The sequence below is a fragment of the Canis lupus genome, chromosome 1, assembly GCF_048164855.1.
Source record: "Canis lupus baileyi chromosome 1, mCanLup2.hap1, whole genome shotgun sequence".
Taxonomy (NCBI): domain Eukaryota; kingdom Metazoa; phylum Chordata; class Mammalia; order Carnivora; family Canidae; genus Canis; species Canis lupus.
The window spans coordinates 34,887,472-34,911,570 of record NC_132838.1 but is presented as its reverse complement, the minus strand read 5'-3'; the positions used below and the strand labels follow the sequence as shown (position 1 = coordinate 34,911,570).

Below are 24,099 nucleotides of genomic sequence, written 5' to 3'. Positions count from 1 at the left end.
TCAGTTGGTGAAGCATCTGCCTTCAGCTTGGGTCATGAAACCCCATGATCTCAGGGTCCTGGGATCAAGCCCCACATCAAGTCCTACTCTATAAGGAACTTTCTTCTCCCTCTCCTGCTCCCCCTGCTTGTGCTCTGTCAAATAAATAAAATTAAAAAAAAAAAAAAGCCTCATGGGGCCAGAAGGCAATCTAAAGATGAGATGGGGCTGGTGGAGAAAGAATACAAAGAATGGTAAGGGCTGAGGAGCACCCTCATCCCAAGAAGCAGACACCACCTAGCTCCAGCTGTGCTGGCCTGACAGCACTGGCTCAGGCTTAGTTTATTGTTTGCCAGAAAATCCAAACATTTATTTTTACTTGAAATCTATTTTTTTTAATGTTTGAAATAAATCATTTAAAAGCATTGTGTGGAACAAATATAAATAAATGAGAACAGAGAAATGCTGCCACCATCATCAATGTCTGAGGGCTGAATGAGCTCACAAGTGGCTGGTTCACTCCCTCTGGCCCAGGAGCTCTAGTAGGTCTTTTCCAGTGTTGTCCAAAGTGTGTGCTTCAGAACGTTGGACCTCATGATTTTTTGGACTCATCTCAGGGAATTGGCACATTTTCTCTTAAAGGGCCAGATGGTAAAAATTTTAGGATGGTGGGTCAACTTAGAGTCTCCCACAATCACCAACCCTGCCCCTGTAGCACAGAGGCAGCTATAGACAATACAAAACCTCCGAAATATGGCTGTGTTGCAATAGAACTTTATTCACAAAAATAGGTGGCCTGCAGTAGGACTTCCTAGTTTGCCAACCACCTGGGTCTAGAGGATTTCTTAGAGAAGTTCAGGAATCCATGTATATCCCTCACATTTTATATTAATGTATCCAAGAAGCAATGCAGGAAAGAAATCTTACTAATTTTGTTTAAAACAAATATAATGTTTATGCTCTAGAAAGCTAGTGTTTTCCCACAGATCACTCCTGGGTCTTCATACTCCTCATCTAGGCAAGAATTAGCTACTCTAGTACATATCATCTTTTAGTCCTGCATATTCTAAAAGACAGTCTAATTTATACTTGTAAGAGACACAGCTCTAAAATTAAACTTCCTGGGTTCACTTCCTGGCTTGGCCACTAATTAAGTAATGCAGGGGAAGTTACTTAATTTCTTTGTGCCTTGGATTTCTCATCTGCAAAACGGGGTTTGTAATAAAACCCTCATCACAAGATTTATGTTTGTAGAAAAGAGTTAATATGTGTAAAGTCTTAAAACAGTACCTAGAAAATACATATTAAATATTCAAGTTAAGTATATAATTTAAGTGTTAGCAATTATTAATACATCTAGTCAATTTTTTTTTGGTTGCCATAGTCCTCAAATATTGCCCCACAGAAAGGCAACTATTAAGTGATCTATATTATGACTTTTTAATAATAGCCAAGGATATGGTGAAAACAGGCTGCTGGGATAAAGATAATCACCCTGGACATAGGAAAAATATCTCTGCCCCCTCGCTGCTCACCATCCCACACCAAACACGCACACCTGATATCTTCTCAATTTTCTCACTGAGTGAAAGACTTCTCAGGGGTCCCCGACCACCCTCTGTAGCTAGTCAAACAGAGAGGATGCCGGGAACACCACTGGCTCTTACAAAGTCCTCCAGTCTTCTTCTGGAACATGGCTGTGGTTTACCCTCTGTCCAACAACCCACAAGGAAATACCTCTCAAATGGCATCACTTAATAGCCTCCCACCATTTACAGGAGCACCATGAACCACAAGGAGGGATGGGTGAATTACAATGACAGTTATGTGACAAGAGTTCCCCAGAGCAGCAGGGCACACACAGGCCAGGGAAACAGGAGAGGTGGTCTCATGTCTTCAAAGGGATCCTACTCTGCTCAAAGGATTGGGAATGAATTTCTGATAAAATATCCTCCACAGTCACATAAGAATTACTTTTTAGCATCAGACCTCTTCTTTCCTCTTTTAATGAAAGTTATCTCCGTGACTGAAAAAATAATAACTTATATTATTTATATTTATATTATATTTATATTTATTATATTTATATTATATAATATATATTATATATAATGTATATGTTATATATAATAATATATATATTATTTATATTTATATTATTATTAAAGTGCTGATATATTATCAGCACTTTAGATTTAGTCATATGACATTCAAAAGTGATAATGAAACTTCTCCTTTAGGATTTTCATCAGTCCTATAATAAAGACTTCCACAATTAACTTATATACATAGAGAATGCTTGATAGAAGTCTATTTTAATATAATGTAGTTATATAAAATTATTTTCCTAAGTATTTGGCATTTAGCTACTTCCAGTAATATCAATTTAAAGTCTCTCAAAGGGGCTCCTGGGTGGATTAGTCAGTTAAGCGTCTGCCTTCGGTTCAGGTCATGATCTCAGAGTCCTGGGATTAAGCCCGACATCAGGCTCCCTGCTCAGTGGGGAGCCTGCTTCCCCCTCTCCTATGACAACTGATCATTTTCAGAGAAAGAAGTTCAAAGAAAAAAATGGATAATTCCTGATTATCAAAGATTTTTCCATAAAATGGAAAAAGCTCTGATATTTTATCTTGGCTGAGTAAATACCATTCTTTAAGGTGGTGTTTATTTAAATAACATAATGGAAATTTCATAAAGATCAACTTTTTTTTTTAATTTTTTTTTTATTTTTATGATAGGCACACAGTGAGAGAGAGAGGCAGAGACACAGGCAGAGGGAGAAGCAGGCTCCATGCACTGGGAGCCCGACGTGGGATTCGATCCTGGGTCTCCAGGATCGCGCCCTGGGCCAAAGGCAGGCGCTAAACCGCTGCGCCACCCAGGGATCCCTAAAGATCAACTTTTTATTGTATCATCTTTGTGATTAAAAACAGTAACTTACTAATTTCTTTTGTTTCAGTCCTGGTAGTAACATTTCTATTTGAGGCATGACAGTTACAACTTCTGTTATGTCAGTGATAAACTGGGTGACATTTTATGACATCAGGAAAACTTTAAAATGGTAGAACCAAAAGCTTTAATTGAATAAACAAGGCTTGTAATCAAATGTATATACTCTGTATGGCTGAACATATAACATTTTAAAAATAAAAAGCTCACTAACAACTATATATACATGTATGTGTGTTTGATTTCTTGTTGACCAACATTCATAGAATAATGCTCTTTAAAAAGGGGGGCAGGTAATATGGGCAGACTTACCACAGCTTAGGTTGCTTTCTGCTTTCAGAGCTAGCGTGGGGATATTCCAGAAGTCATTCTGCCAGTCAACCACATTCCCTTTCACATTACAGCTGAGGTTGGAGAGGATTTTGGAATTCATGGTAAAATTCCAAAGTCGAAAGTTATAAATGTCCCCTTTTAGGGAGGCAATTTCATTGTGACTGGAGCCTAACAGCAATTTCCCATTTCTAGGAATAACTTTACTGATGGTAGACTCGCATGGAACTGCTTCATAGTTTCTTTTGAAATTTACACCAACAGAACCCAGAGAATTATTCCAAATAATGCAGAGCTGCTCAAAGCTTTCTGTGAAAATGTCTTCTTTATCCTTCACAGGTAACACACTGTTCAGGAAGCATTTTGAACCAGAAATAGAAATAAAGTAGCCATTCCTGGTCTTTCCAAAACTAAGTAACTGTGTGAAGGAGGCATTGGAGTAGGAGAAAGCTATCCATTCATGGTCTTCCTTGCCAATTTTGGTTGCTTCAAAACAGAGAGTGAAAGCGCTGAGCTCTGGAATAGAGACACTTTTGGCAACAGATATCTGGTAACTATCTACTGTCTGTGGTAAAATGACCTTCTGGTTCCTTAAGGACACAGCAACTAGGACAAAACATAGTAACAGATAAAAATATATTAATTTCAAACATGAACTAATGAGATGCAAAACATCTGATATGCCCATTCCCACCCCACCGCTCTGCACTGACTTTTGCCCCTCCTTTTATGACTCTCCATTACCTTGTACCAATAATAATAACAATATGGATCCCACCCATATTAAGTCTAATCATGGTGGGATCCCACACCAAAACTTCTGAGGTATACCCAACCAAGTTGATAAGTATCTTTTTTAAATCCCTGAACTGAAACAACAACAACAACCCAAAACCCAAATTAAGGAAACTATTATTTCAAGAAAGCTCTGTCTGTACACTTTTTCCAGAAATATGCTATTTTTCAAAATATATTTCTAAACATAATAGCTAATAGTTCTTTTTTCATTAATAATTAATTGCCTTTTACTCTTCCTAAACACTCCTATGCTACCCCATATCCTATTCATTTTCCCCACCACCAGGCTATTTGAGGAACAAAGGTGAAAATAATCCTATGAAAGAGAGGCACTCTGATAAAAAATAAAAATAAAAATGAAATTTTAAACTATATTTCCTTTACCGCGGTGCATCTGGGCTCCTTTGTGAGGGATAGCAAGGAGCAGAGGTAAAAGGAGCAGACAATGCAACTTCCTATCCTAGCTCTTCCACAAAATGCAGTGTGACCTTGGGGACATTACTTTACCACTCTCCATAAAATGAAGGACAATGACACCGATTACACAGGTGGTCAATAGGAATTAAATTAACACCTTGGAAAGCTCTAGAACAGTGCCTGCTATAGTCAATGTACAGCTAGGATTACTAACATTACCGATTACTAACATTACTGATTACTAATACAGATTATTATTATCATCTGCATAATATAGTCAAAATAAAATGAATTAGCCCAGTCTTTCTGTGACATATGTGAAATTAGTAAATAATACAATGAATTTAACCCTATGTTAATATAATAGACACTGCGAAACAGGTACTGATTGAGAGAGAAGCAGCTCTCCTCAAAAATTCTGTTTAATGCTGGCTTCATAGGAATGCTAGTTTGAATATATTTCAATATATATCAAGAATAGGTCTATGGTATAAAAACATCATTTTAATATAAATATTCTAGTTAAAAATCCATGATGAGGGATCCCTGGGTGGCTCAGTGGTTTAGCGCCTGCCTTCGGCCCAGGCATGATCCTGGAGACCCCGGGATCGAGTCCCGCATCAGGCTCTCAGCATGGAGACGGCTTCTCCTTCTGCTTCTGCTTCTCCCTCTGCCTCTCATGAATAAACAAATAATACCTTTAAAAAAAAAATCCATGATGGAGTTTAACAGAATCATGGATTTTAGTCTACTTTTTAAATATAAAGGACCTTACAGGTCTATTTACCCAAAGGAATATTTATGTAATAGGAAGCCAGTATTCAACATGTGTTATTAAAAGGGTAGAAAGGAAATATGTCCATCAACATTTTATTAGAGGTTATGGCTAGGTTATGATATATGGGCAATTCTAATTTGCTTCTTTTTTATTTTCAAATTTCCTATAATATTTTACAATTTTTAAAACACTATTAAAAATTAAAACACAATATCAATTAACCACACATATACTTAATGTCAGTCACTAATAGTAAATGACTCTGCCACCAAAAACACAATTTATAGTAATGAGGGTCAGTCATTTTCCTAATGGTGCCTTTCTTTATTCTTACTTTCAGAAATGACATCCACTTAAGAAGCTAGTCTTAAAGCTTGAATTTTCCTTAAGCAAAGAGAGGTTTTAGAGAGATCGAGATTATTCAAATATTACAATATGCCAGAATCTGGGAACTATGCTTGATAGAAATATTTTTTGCCTTTCATTAGTCATTTCTAAGGGGCTTTCCTCAGGCTATGTTGTTTATTAGCTTAAGTTATAAATAGATCTTTTTATTTTAATTTATATGCTAATATTTTATATTTGTCCCCTAGCATAGTTCCTTAAAAGGGCAACATCTTAAAAGTCTAAAATAAAATGATTTCTGAATAGGAATGTTTGAAATGTTCAGTGAAGAGCTGTTAAAATTACAGCTTTTAATTATTAGCTGTGGAATATCTACAATCTGTTCAAAGCAGCCTTTAAATATTCTACATATAAACAATATAAAAAATTCAGTTCTACTGTAACCAGATTTTGGATCTGGTAACTATATATTGCTAATGAGAATGTTCAGAGACTATTAACAGATTCTTGCCCTTAAATTCTAATCCTAATCATTCACATTCACATAAAAGAGCATAACTCTGTCTTCTGGTCCTTGTGTTTATTGTAGAACATGTTAAATGAAAGCAGAAGGTTGGCGCCGCCTTTGGTTTACATACCTCTGATGTAGCTGGCATTGAAACCTTTCTTCTGGATGCTAAAGTCACTTGAAAAGGACACATGCATCTCATTCGCACTTGAGTTAAATGATAGGCCTTTGGCAGTTGCTCCACAAAATTTAGTCTGGCTCTCTCCATTATCAAGGGATAATGAGTCATAAATGCAATTGGGAGCTTCTTCAATGTCGAAATCATTAAACGTTATCTGAATGATATAGCCGGTGGGGGCTCGCAGGGTCCACAAGCAAGCCTGGCTGTTAGGGTAGTCATTAGGGTAGCACGGAGAAGTAAATGTCCCAGAAGGGTTGGATAGGACAACTCTGCAGTTGGCACATCCCCACACTGTTGGCCAGACAAAAGAGAGACAGAGAAAAGGGTGGGGATCAGAGGCATATGATAAACCAAGAATACCACACACTGGGGACAAACAATAAGCATTTTAAAATACCAAAATATCATCATTAAAAAAAAAAAGGAGAATGAAACCCATCTCAAGGAGAAAAGGAAAAAGTAACAGAGGAACAAAGAGTAAAAGAAAAAGAAAAGTTTTAGAGCAATGATTCTTAAACTTGAGGGTCACAGATTCTAAGAATCAGATAAAAGTTACAGTAAAACACATAGAAGTCACTACACTCAGTTTTCTATTTTAGGGAGTACATGAGGCCACAGGAGGTAACAATGGATTTCCCAAAGGTTCACTGGCTCGGGGTTAAGAATCTCTACTTTAGCGAGTAACTGAACTGGGGGTAAGGGAGTTAGAGAAGCATAAAAGTAGAGGTCAGTATTACAATCATGGATATAAAGGAAGATAAATACTTAGGAATTAAATGTTTAAAGAGAAAGCTACCAATACAAAATAAATAAATAAGCAAATAAGTTGTCCTATGGCAGACTTTTTTCCCCCTAACATTCAAATAAATAGCATCACCTTGCATGTATGGATATTTATAGTTTAAAAATACTTTCACCTATTTCATTTGTTCATAACAGTTGTTACGTACATACTTGTGTGATTAGCTCATTCATTCATTCATTCATTCCGGTGACTATTCATTGAGTACCTTTCATAAACCAGGCACTATTCTAAACACTAAAAATAATTCTAATACATATTAATCAGCAAGAAAGACAAAGTCTATTCTGAATGATTCTTACACTTGGTTTTGGACTCAGAGATAAACAAATAATATAATGGCAGATGGCAATAAGAGGTAGGAAGAAAAGTAAAGCAATCAATTATTTCTCAATTATAGCTATCCAGGGCCTGGTTACCAACTGGAATGAGAAACCAAGGTCTACTATCTTTCTATCTAGTGGCACTTTTGCAATTAATATTCATGTCTCTTTTAAGTATTTGTATAAATGGAGGCAGTAACTTCATTTATTCAACATTCTGGATAAATAAACTGCCAAAAAACTGACACATACGGCCTAAAACAATAAAATACTTTAACTCTGTTAATGGAAATCACTCTGAAAGTATTGTGTTCCTCCCTCTTTTACCAGGTTGAGTAGAATAAATATGCACTAACTTTTCTTGAACATGGTAGTTACCATAAATACTACTTATTTTTCTATGATATAGTAATATATGCAAGGAACTTACTGGATATGTTACACTGCTCAGGTTAGGTTTTTCTTTTTTCTTTCCCCTGTGGCTACCTTGGATTATGCACTATATCCCTGACAACTCTGCTCCCCATCAATTCTTTGTAACTTGCCCTCCCTCTGTTCTTCCTCCCTGTGCCCGCAATGTGTTGTATAGGGCTGAAGACAGAGAGGGGAAAACAAATTATGATCACCACGTGTTAGCCAAACGCCTTCTCTCATCCATCCCTGGAGTACCACATTCCTCTTCTTTGTTGTTTTCATCAGAGCAGTTATGTTACTTCCACTTGTGACATTATTTGCTTATTGTCTGTCTGTTCCCACTGTTCTCGGAATACAAAAAGTAAAAAATGTACTTGTACTGTTCTATTCACCATCTTACTCCTCAGGACCTCACAGCATCCCTGGTACATGGAAAACTTCCAATAAAATTTTTTAAATTTATGAATAAATGAATAGCTTAAATCCTATCTCAAGTACAGTATATGAAACTAAACCAAACAAAGTCTAAGTCAGAAAAAGATAGTGCATGAGCATGTCCCTTTGGGTGGCATTTTGGGGCTCTTTCTTCCAATTATTCACTCATAGTCTAAGACTGAGAACACCGGGCCTGACACTTACAAGTAATCTTAGTAAATTAACAATAATGTATCCAGTAAAAGGTACTGATTGTTAAAAAAGAAAAACAGGATACCATCTCTGTGTCATCACAATGTGCATGAAGCACCATTATTTTTCCATCTGCCACATTCAAAACACAATATACATGACTTCCTTCATCCTGATATATATATTTTTTTTTTCCAAATTCTTCTCTAAGAGCTGAATAAAAAGTACAGGCAAGTTCAACCTGAGCACATAGACTCTAATATTGAACAAGTTAATGTCTCTGTGCCTCAGTTTCACTACCTTCACACTGGTGGCAATAGAAGCATCCACCTCCCAAGATTATTGAGAGGGTTAGATAGGTTAATATTGGAAAGTCCTGGGAGCCACACCATTTGAGTGTTGGATTTTTATTACTCATTAGTATAACACAAAATCTGTGCATCAATAATTTAAGAGAGAAAAAATATAGCATCCCATTTTAATAGAATCCTATTTTTCCCTTAGGTACTCATTGGGATGAAACAGCCAAAGGGAAGACACCGATAATATTCATTTAAAAACCAGTTAAAGTATTCCTGGGGTGCCTGGGTGGCTCCGTTGGTTCAGTGTCTGCCTTCAGCTCAGGTCATGATCCCAGGGTTCAGGGATCAAGCCCAGAGTTGAGTTAAGGCCCTTGCTTGGCAGGGAGTCTGCTTCTCCCTCTTCCTCTGCCTCCATTGCTCCCCCTACTTCATTTTACCAAATAGATAAATTAAATCTTAGACAAAGTAAAATAAAAACAGATTAAAGCACTCTTTTATGATTCTCATCTACAGTCACTAGACAGCAGTTAGAGATAGTGCTACTAAACAGCAATTATCTTAGTTGGGTGAAAAATCAATTAAACAAGGCACAGTATCATCATGTTCATTGTATTTTATAGATAACTTCACAGTAAAGGGCTTTCACATATATTATCTCATTTGACATCGTAACAACCATGGGAATTAGTAGTTCTATCTTCAGATGAAACTAACAAGGCTAATACATATTATATAATTGGTCCAAAGTTACACATCTAATTGATAAGAAGACCAAGACTCAAACCAACTGTTCTCAAGTCTAGTGTTTTTCCAGGGGAAAAAAAAAGTTTCCACAATTAAACAAAAAACAGTAAAGTGGAGAGCACAAGTACTGCCTCAAAAGACAATGTTTTCTACTGGGCAATTTCTTAAACATAGTGAAATCAACCTAATAGTAATATATTTTAAGAAACTGATTTTGAAATATTTTAGTAAAGAATGCTAGAGAGTATAAAATATGGTGATTTGAATTTGTCCGGTTAGAGCAATCAATTGTCATTGTTAATTCCTAAACAATGAGCTTTTCTTTAAGAACTTTATTAATTCTCCCATAAAGGCACAGATACTTAAAAAGATGGCTACTGAAGTAGCCACTGATTCTGGTCTTGGTAAAACCAGAGTTGACACATTTCCTAAAAGATACTCAAAACATCTGGCTCAAATTGTTTTCAAAGATGGATATAGTAACACATTCACACCTACAAATTTATAAAAGCAAAGTTTTCCGGAAATCTAAGCAACAAACCAAATTCCACCCTCGGCTTTTGCCTATGCCTGTGAATGTTTAGCAATAATTTACTTATGCTCATTTTACAAAACTTTATTCTTCCAAGAAACTCAAATCTAAGATGGAAAACCTTCCAGTCATGCCAAGCCTATTTCAATTTATAAGCAACATTTAGACTCAGATTTAATAATCATTGCCTTTTGTGGCTTTTGTTGTTTTATCTCAAGATTTGGATTCTTACCCCGCCCTTGCTTCAAGTCCTTCCCTCTAAATTAGATAGTATGTTCTTTAAAATCTAAGGCAAAGGTATCAGGTTCCAAAAGATAAATCAAAATAAATCAATTTTAGCTGCTTTCAACACAGATCTATCAATAGAATCACTGTTTTTCCTCTCCTGTGTTAAAGGATGAATAGAATGAATCCATTTAAATGAAATCTTGCTTTTTATCTGCATGCATCTCAAACTGCTGCTAATTAATCTGTTGGAAAACTTCACTGGTGAAAATCATCTCAGAAAATTTTGCCTCAAGTTGCTGGCTCAAGTTGCCTCTATTCAAAGTTGTTGTTTGAAAAAAAAAAACAAAAAAAACAAAAACAAAGTTGTTGTTTGAGTGATCTGTGTGACTATATTAAATTCTAATGAATAAAGTTCATTAGTTGCTTAAAAAGGTTTAAACTATTCAGTAGCCTTGGTGTTTTCTAAAGATTAAGCGGAAAAGTCAGCAAGTGAGAATTCCAGGATCAGTTCTACGGCCTCAATCATCACGAAGCCAGGAACAGAGACACAGGATTTTTCCAGATCAAGTACCACGCCACCAGATGTAACATCATGAAATGTCCAATAGAAATAATACTTTAGATGCTGGTATTTATTAGTTGACTAATAATATAGAGAACTATATATAATATATAGTCATCAAAGTAAATGTAAGTGATTTCAGCCTCTGTGCATATTTTTTCAGCATGGCAAGGAATCTGAAGGCAGTCTGGCTGTGACATCTGCGTTTCTGTTAATGTGACAGACTTGGCAAGCATTCCCACCCTCCCTCACCACTCCTCTTCAAGCTCTGCACTCAGAGATAGCATTTCCATGTAGGGGAGGATCCCTCCTAAAGCAGGGTTACACTGGTCATTCCAATCTCCTGCTGGAATTTCCAGCAGCCAAGTAAGGATATCAATTTGCTCCCAAACTCCTCCTAAAACACTAGTTTCCCCAGGGTTAACCAGAAAATTGATTTTCCCACTGTGATGTTTTGGCCTCAAAACATTGTTTGGAGGTACCATAAATATGAAGCCATCGCCATGATTGGCACATTAGTTTAAAAGGGTGCCGCTTTACTTGAATCAGTTCAATTAAGTTTGACATAGCTAGAAAATTAACAAGAATTTGAAGGTTCCTTGATGAAGCACAGTTAAGCTTAACAATTTTTTTTGAATCTCCAAAGAGATTCACATCCAGCACATCTTCAGATACATTTCTCTCTTCTACAATATTGTTAATGTTTAAACTTCAAGTCCTGCCTTTCCATAACCACTGGAGCATAAAAACATCCTATATGTAACTGTGAAAGGTAATATTTTCTGAATCCAAACACATGAACTGCTGGAAATCTTTCCAGACTCACTTTATTATGTAGCTACCCTTCCCTTGCAAGGGGATTAAACACACAAGCACATGTGCACGCATATGCACACACCCCCACACATATTTTCATGGGAAACTGTTCTCTCTTAACCAGTGGCTGAATCCTTCCCCAGCTGTTAAAAAAATAAAGAATAAAAACATACAACCTAAAGGCAATGCATAATTTTAAACAAACTAAAGCTGTAGAGTCCATCACTTAACCTGTCTTCTGGTTAATACGTTCAAATCTTTTATCCCCTTCTATATTCCTGCACTGCAAACCCCTAACTCTGTATTAATATAGCCATGGACCTTTTGCTCTCTAATATGTAGGCTTCTGAACACTGTTGAAAAGAATCCACAACACTGCAAATTTATACTGAGGAGGCTTCTGATTTATTTCACTCACCTTCTTCAACATTCAATGCTTCCCTGATTCTTGAGTCTCTCCCTCACGGTTTCTACCTTCCCCTTATTATTCTCCTGCCCTTCTCTCAGCCCTCTCTGAGCTTGCCACTGCTCTGCCTCACAATGTTTGCTATTTCAAGTACAATCCTCAGACCCATAGCTTCAGCATCACCTGTTAGACATATACAGAATCAGCCAGACCTACTAAACAAAACTATATTTTAACAAAAATCTCTGGTGATTAGTAAGTACATTAAAATCTGAGAAGTGCTCCTTTTAATAACAACATACTACAGAACCTAGTCATAATCCCCCACACACACACTTTCTCCCCAAGGGATTTGCCCCTCCCACATCTCATGCAGTCATATCAGTACCATCACCCCAGGGAAGGACCCCCTCTCCTGAAGGGAACCACATCATGGGCTTGGCTCCTCAGATTCTCACTCTGAGAATGTGAAGTTAGGGACACAGATAATTTGTTCAGAGAATGATGAAAAATAAAATGCCTGAGTTATATGAATTCAAGAACAGCAGCTGTCTTGCCCATTTGCAAATGAAAGACACTGATGAGAAGAAGAGAGCAAATGTAGAGAATAGAGAGATAAGAAAAAATCAGACCTTTGAGAAACACAGAGGCTTTCATTTTAAACATTCAAAGTCCAGAATTCAATGAGAGGAGCTGTTCTTTGTGGCTTCTCCTTGAATTCCTTGACGAGAATTCTTATACCTACCATCTCACTTCTCTTGATCCAGTTTCAGTATATTTCTTTTTTTTTTTTCCAAAGATTTTACTTATTTATTCATGAGAGACACAGAGAGAAAGAGAAGCAGAGACACAGGCAGAGGGAGAAGCAGGCTCCATGCAGGGAGCCCGATGTGGGATTCGATCCCAGGTCTCCAGGATCACGCCCTAGGCCAAAGGCAGGCACTAAACTGCTGAGCCACCCAAGGTTCCCCCAGCTTCAGTATATTTCTGTTTCTGACAGCCAAGTGTGCCTCAAGGCTATACTTTACCAGGCTCTCCTCTCTCTTCAGCTTTTCTGTCTCTATACTTTGTCTCTCGGATGATCTCATCCACACACAGGCCTTTATTATGTCCAAATGCTGTCCTACTGAGCACCACACCCACACTGGCGAATGTCTATTCAATGTCTCACTTGGATATCCCATAGATCCCTTAATTCACAAACCATTCCTCAAATTATGTGTTTTTATTCATTTTATAATTGTTCATAGTATGAGAAAGATCCAAACTGCAGCTCTGAATACTGCCCTAGGGCTACCTTCTCCCATACCTTTCCAAATATTTTGTCAAGGGCTGTGTCATTATCTTATTCATGGCTAACTAATATATCCCCTTATCTCATTCTCATGGCTCCTTAGTTTAAGGTTCACATCTTTTCTCTCTTGGACAAAAAGCTCAGTAGCTAGTCTATTTGCCAATATCTTATCATCTCCAACTCATGCTCCACATCACTACAAGAAAGATCGATGAGATAAAAATATGCTTTCAAAATCTTCTCTGGGCTCCAAAAAGGACAAACTTCTTTGAATGACAAGTACAGCACCCATATTTTCCTGTTCATACTGTCTACTCATCACTTACCATCCCCCCATATCCATTCACTTGATAAATACTTCTTAAGCATCTCATTACCTGGCCCTGTGAATATCTACTGTATCATGGACAGGATACAATTCCTGACTTTATGGAACATCTAGATTTTTTCAAGTATAGATAAATAAGGGCATAGCAATAGCACAATGTGAAAATTGCTCTGCTAGAACAAGTGGATGAGTACAATCACCTGGGTTTAGACTTCGTGGAAACAGTGCCATTTCTAACAGATGAGAAAGAAACTAAGACCTAAATATCCAGCATAGGAGTGGGCCAAGTAAAGAGGAGAAATAGAAAAGTGTTCTGGCTAGTAGGTCAGCAAGTGTAAAGGCTAGCCGGTGAAAGAGAACACGACTGTTCAGGTAACCTAAGAGTTTAGTTTTGTGGAAACATAGGATCCAAGGAGGGGCAAAACAAGAGATAAAGATGGCAAGGTAGGCAGAAATTAGATTCTGCAGGATTTTGCAAGCCAGCCTAAAGAAAATGGAAAATTATAGTAAGAGCAGTAGGGAAAATAAAGAGGTTTTAATTAGGGGAAAGTAAAATAATGAGATTTGTGTTTAGCACATAGGTTTTTGTTTTTTTTGTTTGTTTGTTTGTTTTTTGGTAATTCCTTACCCTTCTAAACATAAACACAAAACTACCAGTTAACAAAGCCCCTTGTAAGAGTCCCTGCAGCCACACTCAAAGGACTTGACAGAAGACAAGAAAGAGAGAGCAAACCACCCTGGCAGCTCATTTGCGGAGAGAGAATAGTAGTCAAGCAGTAGGAAGATTAATTCTGCAAAGACTCCCCGAAGCAGAGCCTAACTGTTGATGGGTAAGATCTAAGAGCAGCAAAGTGACCAATCTAGTGTTCATCGTAGATCTATCCTACTGTGATCTTACATGTTTTATTACCCCTGATGGAAAACTGAGGGAACTCTAAAAAACACCCACCTAATGTTCATTTCTCTCACTTGAGAATGTCACAGAAAACTTCTCCATATGGATTATCTAGGCAGTTGTTATAGGGTAAAACTGGTTTATGTTGGCATTAACCAGAAAAATATTGCTAAATATTACCAACATAAATGGAGAATGTCTTAGCCTAATTAAAGCTAATTATAGTTCTAATACCCATGAAGGCAATGATATCATTATTGGCAAAGTGACACATTACTAACTTCTTGAACATACGAAAGCAGCTAATGAGATATCCATGTAAAATACTAGGACTGCATTTGATTAGTAGTAAGATGCTCAAATAATATTAACTTTTAGTGTTGTGATTGTGGTTGTTACTTCATAGGAGAGAATGTTTCAGTTCATGTTAGTTCATGCATGCATGCATGCATGCATTCATTCATTCATTCAATTTTCTGGGCTCCTACTTCCATTCATTTCCAGTTTTCTCTTAGATATCTTTACATATGGTTGGGATGCCTGGGTGGCTCAGTGGCTGAGTATCTGCCTTTGGCTCAGGGTGTGCTCCTGGGGTCCTGGGTTAGAGTCTTGCATCAGCTTCCCCACGGGAAGCCTGCTTCTAACTCTACCTAAGTCTCTGCCTCTCTGTGTCTCTCATGAATAAATAAATAACATCTAAAAAAAAGATATCTTTACATATGGTTAACAGAGGGTGGTCAGAATTGGAGGTCAGAGTAAAAGGTTATTGCTTCTAATTTATTACATGTTATGTGGTACAGATGAAGAACCCGAAATTAATAGCTAGAACAAATTTTGGTTTAACAAACTTGCCCTCCCAAATAAGTTGGGAGAATATATTGGGAAGAAGATGACAGTGGCAGAGTAAGTGTGCCCCATAACTCAAATTTTCCAAATGAGCCTTTGAGGGCGTTAAAATCAACAACAACAACAACAACACCCACCTAGGTTTGTACACATAAATGGCAGTAGTTTAAATAGTGAAGGCTTGGAGCAAAGTAAATTATAGATGCAACTAACATAATTTTGGCCCTTTATAGAATACTTTTTATAGAAACATTTTGGGAATAAGAAAAGGCTGATATAAAAAATCCATAATATAGATTTTTAAAATAAAAATATTTTTTCAGTAAAAGTTTCCATTTTATACTCAAAAAAGTCATTTAAATATGCTGTCTAACTGCCTTAAGTTAAGGAATTAATTACTTTTCCAAATATTTATATAATGTCAACTTTGCACACAGATCTCAAGAATAATGTATTTGAGGGTTGTATGAAAGAGGGAAGGAGAAAGAGAAATAGAACAAACCTTAAGTTTGTTCAGCACACTCTAAAATTCAACTTTAAAAAGTTCTATTTCCAACTTCTTTCTAGCTAAATCACAAAATCTGATAAAAAATATTTTGTTATTATTTTCAAAAAAGAAACACTGTGGCAAAGGCAATATATTCCTGATGCTGAACTAGAAGATCTCTCAAAATCCTTTCCAGATGTAAAATTATACCTTCCAAGGTAATTTTATTTTTTAAAGAGAAAGCACAAGTAGGAGGGGTACAGGGAGAGGGAGAGGGCAGAGCCAGGCTTGAAGCTCAATTTCACAACCCTGAGATCATGACCTGAGTCATGATGTCAGAGATGAGACTCAGATGCTTAACCAACTGAGCTACTCAAGTGCCCCGTAGAGTATTTTTTTCATATCAATATTAGCCATTTAAACCCATATATATAGAAACAGCTAATAATTATAGCACCTATAATAACAATTAGCATTTGGTGAGTGATTACTTTGTGCCAGATGAGAGAAAACTACATTGGCTTCCTCTTGAAATAATCTGTTTTTATGAGTATTTGATCATACTACAAGTGGATCACAGTAGGTTCTGGTCTTTGCTCTTCCATTAACCAACCATGGGTCTCTGAGCTAGTAGCCATTGAGGCCTCAGTTGTCACATCTGAAAGAAATGTCTTTTCTAGTTCTAAAACTCTAGGATGGGTGATAGACTCAGATCCTCACACACAGTGGTGCTTCGATAGCTCCCTTTAGTAGGAGGAAGCTTCCAGGAAACTCATGAAAATACCTAATGCTTCCCTAAGGAAAATAATGTGCTGATGTATAGTTCATAGGATATCGAGAAAACAGGGTCTTTTTGAGTATTAATGAGCCTCAGCCTGTTTGTGTTCATCTGAACACTTTGAGCCATAAGTCAGCCAATACAGGTTGAATGGAAGTAGAGCTAACAGTCAGCAAACATCCTGATTTCTGGGACATATTCAGACTGCTCAAGAAAATTTCCACATCTTGCTAACAGTAGTTATTATGCTATTTTGAATATTGCTGGCTTAGAATTATAGAGCAAGCTGTGACAGATTGTAAAGATTTAGAGTGTGGTTACATCAGGGAAAAAAAATCACCTACTTTCTACCTAATATAGCTGCTTTAGTGTGTTCTTGATGCCTACCAGCTTACTTTACAAAAGAAAAAAATAGTTTATTACTTGTATAAAGTTAATACAGCTTTTAAGGAGTAAGGTTGAATTTTGGTTTGCCACACTATTGCTAAAATGTTTATCTAAATTTCAGAATGCCTTGGGTTGTGAATGAGGTAATGTAGGCACTAACTCTGTAGAGCCCCTGGCAGATTCTGTACATCCAGGCAACTCCATCAACTTCACATTTAAAATGCTTCATCTCTGCCCCTGGGGCTCTCCACATTAATCACAAAACCTGCAGCAAAAACACACTTGAGAAAAAGTTCATAAAGGTCACTAAACTTCATAATTATGACTTTCCATGATCATGCAAAAATCTACTTGCTCACTGTCTTTTGGCTACTTTTATTTTTAAACTCCAGAAAAATGGAAGAGTGACTTGTAATAGGTAGGTGAATAAGGTCACACCTGCAGACAAGCCAGAGAGAAGGCCAAACCACCAAAAGTGGGCGTGCTAGGTGGTCTAACAGAGCAAACAGTGCTGCATGTTTCCAGTTGGAGGCACAGACCAAAGAACAGGAGTTGGTGTCCAAGAGGTCTGAACTCGGGCAAACCTGTCAGCGGAGAGTGTAGGAGTGCTCAAGCTGCATACAGCTGGTTCATTATAGAGGGGCTTAACAGTCACTTGAAATTTCTGTCAAATTGCTTCCATGCCCTTGACCACTATTTAGCTTTGCAACATTGAGAAAAAGGGAAACATTATTTTAACATACAATGCCTTTCACAATCCCACATAGAACACCAAGTAGGGAGGTTTTGAGGGGTGTTCTCTAAGGAAGTGACTTTGGAATAATAATAGGTATAGCACTATTCTGGTTCAATACAAGTTATAGGGATCCCTGGGTGGCGCAGCGGTTTGGTGCCTGCCTCTGGCCCGGGGCGCGATCCTGGAGACCCGGGATCGAATCCCACGTCGGGCTCCCTACATGGAGCCTGCTTCTCCCTCTGCCTGTGTCTCTGCCTCTCTGTCTCTCTCTGTGTGACTGTCATGAATAAATAAATAAAATCTTTAAAAAAAAAAAAAAAATACAAGTTATAACACATACAACATTTTCCTAGGGAAGGATATATGACAGGAAGACTATGTGTCCTCCTGGCATCAAATCTCAATACCCTCAAAAGACGAGAAACTTTAGATTTGGTGATTCTATAATAATGTGTTAAAGTAAATAGGAGATATTTGGATAATACTATATCTTTCCGAAAGTTATTTACTAAATAATTTGAACTGAATCTCTACTCAAGAAAATCAAAATGATTTTCTTCTCCCTCCAATATAATCAGCTGACTTTCAGTTTTTATGATGAGCAAGACATTAGGCATTTTTATGAAGAACCACCCAGGCAGTGTGGTGCTGTCCTATGTGGAAGGACTATTAGCCTCACAATGCAAAATGGGCCAAAAAACGAAGTTAATTGAAATTTTAATAAAAGTTAACTTTTGCGCTTGTAAGGTGATGTTAACAGTTTACATATATGTGATTTTGCCTGAAAGGAATAGTTTTTTTAATTATTAAAAATATCTTTTCATCTAATACATCATTTTTATAAATATTATGATGCTTGATAAATTTATTTTCTACAAAACTAAGTCACAATTCAAAAGCAGATGATGCAGATGCAGTTCTTTGGTCACTCTCTCTGTCTCCCAGCAAACAGAGTCAGTAAGAAATATACATATCACACTGATCTTAAGGTGTGGGCCAAAGCTCTTGGCTGAGACATAAGAATGTTCTAAGTGACTGTATGTAAGACTACGTACAGCTGACAAATGGAGGATATTTGGTCATTAACAACTCAGACACAGCAAAGCCCTTTCCACAGAAAAATATGAGAAAAGCAGAACATTAAAGCATAGCCCTGTCTTGTCATTTGTTTACTAGATTTAAACATTTGCTCTGAGGAACGCTGAAAATTAAACACCTAGAGTTCACAGAAGTTGTTTTGGACACTGATCTAAGTTTCTAGTTGAACTGGCTTTGAAGTTGCTCCTATGCCAACATCTTTACAGCAGCTCTCAGTATGTAAACCCTCCATACACTTGACTAGAAATAGCACACTGACTGGCTGGAACTTTCTGCACACTGTTGCAGTGAAAGACACTACTGTCTTTTAAAGCACATTATTCAACAATTAGATTTGGGCTGCTGAAGCAGAAGACAAAGGCAGCACTATATCCTGTGTAATTCAATCAATTTGCTTCATGACGTCATTTTTAGGTACAGCCTTTCAATTCACAGTTTGATTTTTTTACATGGCTTCGAGTGATGTAGAAGCCATGTAAAAAGATGTACATCTACCCCTGGGGGTGCACTCATTTCAGAAATACAAGGGCTTTGGTTAGGAAAATCTCATAAGTTGGGGTAACGTTTCTATTAAAAACCATTAATAAAGGCAAATGTTAATATTTATGAAATTTTAATGAAAAAAGTACATCAAATTGCACACCACTTGGTGTATCATCCAAGTAATACTAATGTGCTTATCCTTTCACTGTCTTTAGTGGGTTAAAAAAAATAGAAAAAGAAAAGATAATGTCAACACTCAGTCGATGTGATCCAGGATTTTCGGGCAAGGCTGGGAGGGAACATGTTACACTAAGAGTGTTTGATATAAGATGTGATTAAATCATTGCAAGATGAGTGCCATCTTGTTGGATATAATTGGAAATGTATTATGGCAGATTAAAGTATCACATTTTCCTGTCAACTGGTAACTGGTAGTAAGAAATACAAGAAGTAAAATAAAATATATTCTGGACATAGATTGGGCAGGAGCTTTTTGCTGTCTGCTTCCTCTTTGATTCTTTGGGTTATATCCAATAAAAAGGGAAGTAGAGTGAAAAAAAAGAAGTGGATATGTCTACAATGACCCACTTAACTTGAGTTCATACTGTGACATTGTATAATGCCCAGCACACAAAGTTATAGACTTCCTTCATCCCACATAAAGTCTTGTTTTTTGGGTATTTTTTTGTTTTATTTGTTTTGTGTTGTTTTGGTTTGTTTTTTTGTTGTTGGATTTGAGGGAGATCTGAAAATCTTGTGGCACACTCTCTGATATTTAAGACTATTTTCCTTGGCACCCTTCATCTAATTTTATTTGCTTGCTTTCCTTGTCAAATATTCTTTTTCTGAATTAAATACCACAATTCATAAGATGAGTCAAGCTAAAAAAAAAACCCAAAACAGTAAAGAATAAAAAAAGGAAAAGTTCTATGTGTGTATGCATAATGTGTATGCCTTCTGAATACATCCATGTGGTATACGTAAACAATTTCCATGAGGTCAGGCAGCATGTCTACCTGATTCACTTCTAAATCTCCATCAGTATCCAACGATACATGGCAAGGATTCACCACTCAAATACCCAGAAATTGAGAATAAAGGACAGACATACATACTCTACACATGCATACTTCAAAATATATACAACATTAACATACATATATTTACATATATTTGAAATATACATTACAAGATCATTTTTTTCTATAATCCTGAGTTTTACATGGTAGAAGAGCATCAATTCATGTATTCCTTCCTGCTCATGATAAAAGTGAAACTGAGGGCAGCCTGGGTGGCTCAGCAGTTTAGCACCGACTTCAGCCCAGGGCCTGATCCTGGAGACCCGGGATCGAGTCCCATGTCAGGCTCCCTGCATGGACCCTGCTTCTCCCTCTGCCTGTGTCTGTACCCCTCTCTCTCTCTCTGTGTGTGTCTCTCATGAATAAATGAATAAAATCTTAAAAATAAATAAATAAACAAACAAATAAATAAATAAATATAAAAGTGAAACTGAATTCCATTCTAGGCTGAGATTATATTTTATTTCATTTGATTTCAACATGTTTGCTTCACTCTAGTCAATCTATACTTATTTTGTATAAGGCACACATTATAAGTACTAAAGAAGAGAATAATTTCCTTTAGAGAAAACAAGCCAAACAGAGATGCCACAAACATGCTGACCTAGAAGGGCTCCTTAATGCCAATTGTTGACTTTATGCATTGCTTCATCCTGAACCACTTAGATGTCTATCATAATATTTGGTAAGATATTACTGCTTCTAGTTCACTCACCACATGCCCTTCACTTTTCAGATGCAGAGGCTTAAGGCCAGAGATATCAACAGACTTGCCCAGGAGAACACCATGAATTAAAATCAAAATGATAATCATTTCTGCTTCCCAACTATGGTAAATGTAAATATTCTCTAATACCTGTATGCCTCTACTAAATTTAAACTTAGTAAATAAATTTAGAGTGCCTAAGGTATCTGAAGTCATGTACAATTATCTTTCCATATGTAAATTAAATTCTTGTGACAGTCTTGCAAAGCATATTATCATTGTTTTATTAATGAGAAAACAGACATTTATGTGTATCCCTTTAACATATTACTTTGCTTCTATAATCTAGCCCATAGGCTTCTGAAAGCCAAGGATCATATCTAACTTGGTTTAGTCAACATTACAGCCTAAATCTAATTTCTAGTTGTGGCAGTATGGGTAGTCACAGTATTAATAACAATTAATTTATTCCAAGCTTTACCCAGAATCAAAGGATTGCAAGGAACCTTAGAGTTTAGATAACCCACTCCACCATATTTCTTACCCTAAGAAGCAGCAACATGAAAAAACATGAGCTTTGGAGTCAGGGAGACTTGACACTTGTATATGATCTTGGGCAAGTTATTTAACCTCTAAACCTCTTTGTCTTCTTAGAACAGGAAAGACATGACCTCCTTTTTTTTTGTGGTTCCTGAATGGATTAGTGAAATCCTACATAAAGGACCTCATGCAGTGGCTGATATTGCATGGGCTATCTGAGTATGTACAGACCAAAGCAGAGACACAAGACCCAGCCCCTTTGCCCCAACTCTGATGGGCACCTCAACTCCAGAGTTCCCTATGGTGTCTGCTGTGGCTCCTGTGGCCATTCACAGCCCAGCTTCTCCCTCAGCCCTGCTCTTCCTTCCCTTCCTCACAGGTGTTGGCTAAAGAATACTCTCTGATAAACTTCCTACATGTTAATCTCCGTCTCTGAGTTTGAGCCACAAGAACTCAACCTGTAACATCTGACTATTTCATTGTCTTGTGCCTGACTGAAACAGAAGGCATTGAGCATGCTCAAGAAAGAAATCTCCATTCAAACTGCAGTGATGTGATAAATGCTGAAGTGAGAAATTAAAGGTGTAGGTCTGGTTCCAGTTACCACCTAGGTATGCTGGGCCGCTTATTTAATATCTTGGCTTTATGGTTTAAAATGTGATCAATTATAACTCTGACGTAAAGCTTAGGTTCCCTCGTTTTAGTTCTGCCTTCAGGCCATAGTGTTTCTCTTGGGCCAAGAACATTACCTGTATTGAAAAAAATCAACTTTTATTTTCATCAAATCCTAATCAATTTACAGACCCAAGACGATGAATTTAAAGGCCATGATGTTTTCCTTAACAGATTTTGAATGCACAACTTTCCAGATTAACCTAACCTAGCCAAGTAGAAATTCATTAAATAATTTACTATGGAATACTAATATAAGTATATTACCAGTAAGTGACACTTCCTATATTACCATTAAGATTAAAAGTAAGTTTAGGAAACTAGTCATTCTAAATGTCTCAGAAGAAAATCCCACGGGTAAATGTTTCTTTGACTTATGAATTTTGTGAAGCTCAGAGAGAGGACGTTATTTAGTTACTCAAGTGCATTTTTGTGCACAGTGAAGTAGCAGATGCTTTCAAGTGATGTCAGGAATGAACACTGGAAGGATACTTTTAAATAATGTAGGGAATTAGAAAATGACATTTTATTAATATCTTATTTTTATCAATCCAAAGATATATATTGTTCCCACTGGAAAAATGACCTATCTCATGCCTATATCTAAATTTGTCTCATCCATTTGATCTTTTAACATTTGATGCAGAGTCCAATTATAAGAAGGTTCACTTGTTCAAAGTTGGATTTTTATATTCCCTTTGATGTATTCTCCAGAGGGATTAACAAACACCATTTTAAAAATATACTGTACTAGAACATAAACCTATCACTCATGTTTGTTTTTCATTGAATTTCTGGTAAGCGGGTGGTGTGATGATTCTCAAAACCTTAATTCCACCACTCCACTACCATGTAGCTAATGGGTTTAGAAAAATCCAACCACAAAAACATAATCACAGTAGTTCTCTGTAAAGAGGTACCTGAAACCTCATTGATCACGACACTTAAAATGTTCCCTGTGAAGGTCAAATTCAAAACATATTTATGAAAAATAAACCTTTATGTTTAGATTTTAAATCTGTTGGCCAGAAAAAACATGGTAGTTTGGTTCAGAATATAAAAAAACTAACACAGGAATCCAGGAGAACATTCAGCAACTTTATTCAAAAAAAATTCTTAGCACTTGGGTGCTATGATGAAGAGTTCCCCAAGAATTTAGAAATCAGATTATTCTTTAAAGTGTTCAATTTCAACTCCTTTGTATTGATACTGACATAATCATCTTAGAAAAAGTTTTATTGAGTAAGCAAATGAAGAGAAACACAGTGAGTACAGAATAAGGGAAATATAAAGCTAACTCAATTGTAGTACCTCTCTAAATACTGTACCAGGCCAATAAGAAAATCCTAGACAATGGCCAGAGACCTTGTGCCACTGAGAAGATCAAGCCTCTTGGAGATGGATGCACAGGCTCAATTGATTGCTAAGGTTAAAAATCTAATCTTCTACTTCTTGCTCAGACGACTGTATGGTTTCCTACATAGATGGGCCATCAATTGTTCTGGTTCCTCTGATATTACTCATTGTATATCATCAAGTTAGCTCATTACAAGTTGGTTTCTCAAGTAGCAATATCCCCATAAGAGCAATATAAAAAGAGGCAATATCAAAAATATTTAACAACCCATAACAATTAGGACTTGGGCCTTAACCAGAGTAAACGCTGGCCCGGAAGGCAGACCTTGTGTCAGTTCTATAACTTCTGCACTTGCTTTTACTTGTAAGCAAA

The 24,099-nt window shown here is 36.8% G+C and overlaps 1 protein-coding gene across 6 annotated transcripts in view; it reads right to left on the bottom strand.

Moving 5' to 3' along the window:
- ADGRG6 (adhesion G protein-coupled receptor G6) overlaps positions 1-24,099 on the bottom strand; it is a 145,200-nt gene that overhangs the window by 72,616 nt on the left and 48,485 nt on the right. For all 6 annotated transcript variants that reach the window (XM_072825892.1, XM_072825884.1, XM_072825868.1 and 3 more), the window contains exons 3-4: positions 6,235-6,576; positions 3,241-3,864 (exon numbers count right to left, since the gene is read on the bottom strand). In XM_072825892.1, the coding sequence (XP_072681993.1) occupies positions 3,241-3,864; positions 6,235-6,576 (966 nt within the window). The remainder of the gene's footprint in view (positions 1-3,240; positions 3,865-6,234; positions 6,577-24,099) is intronic.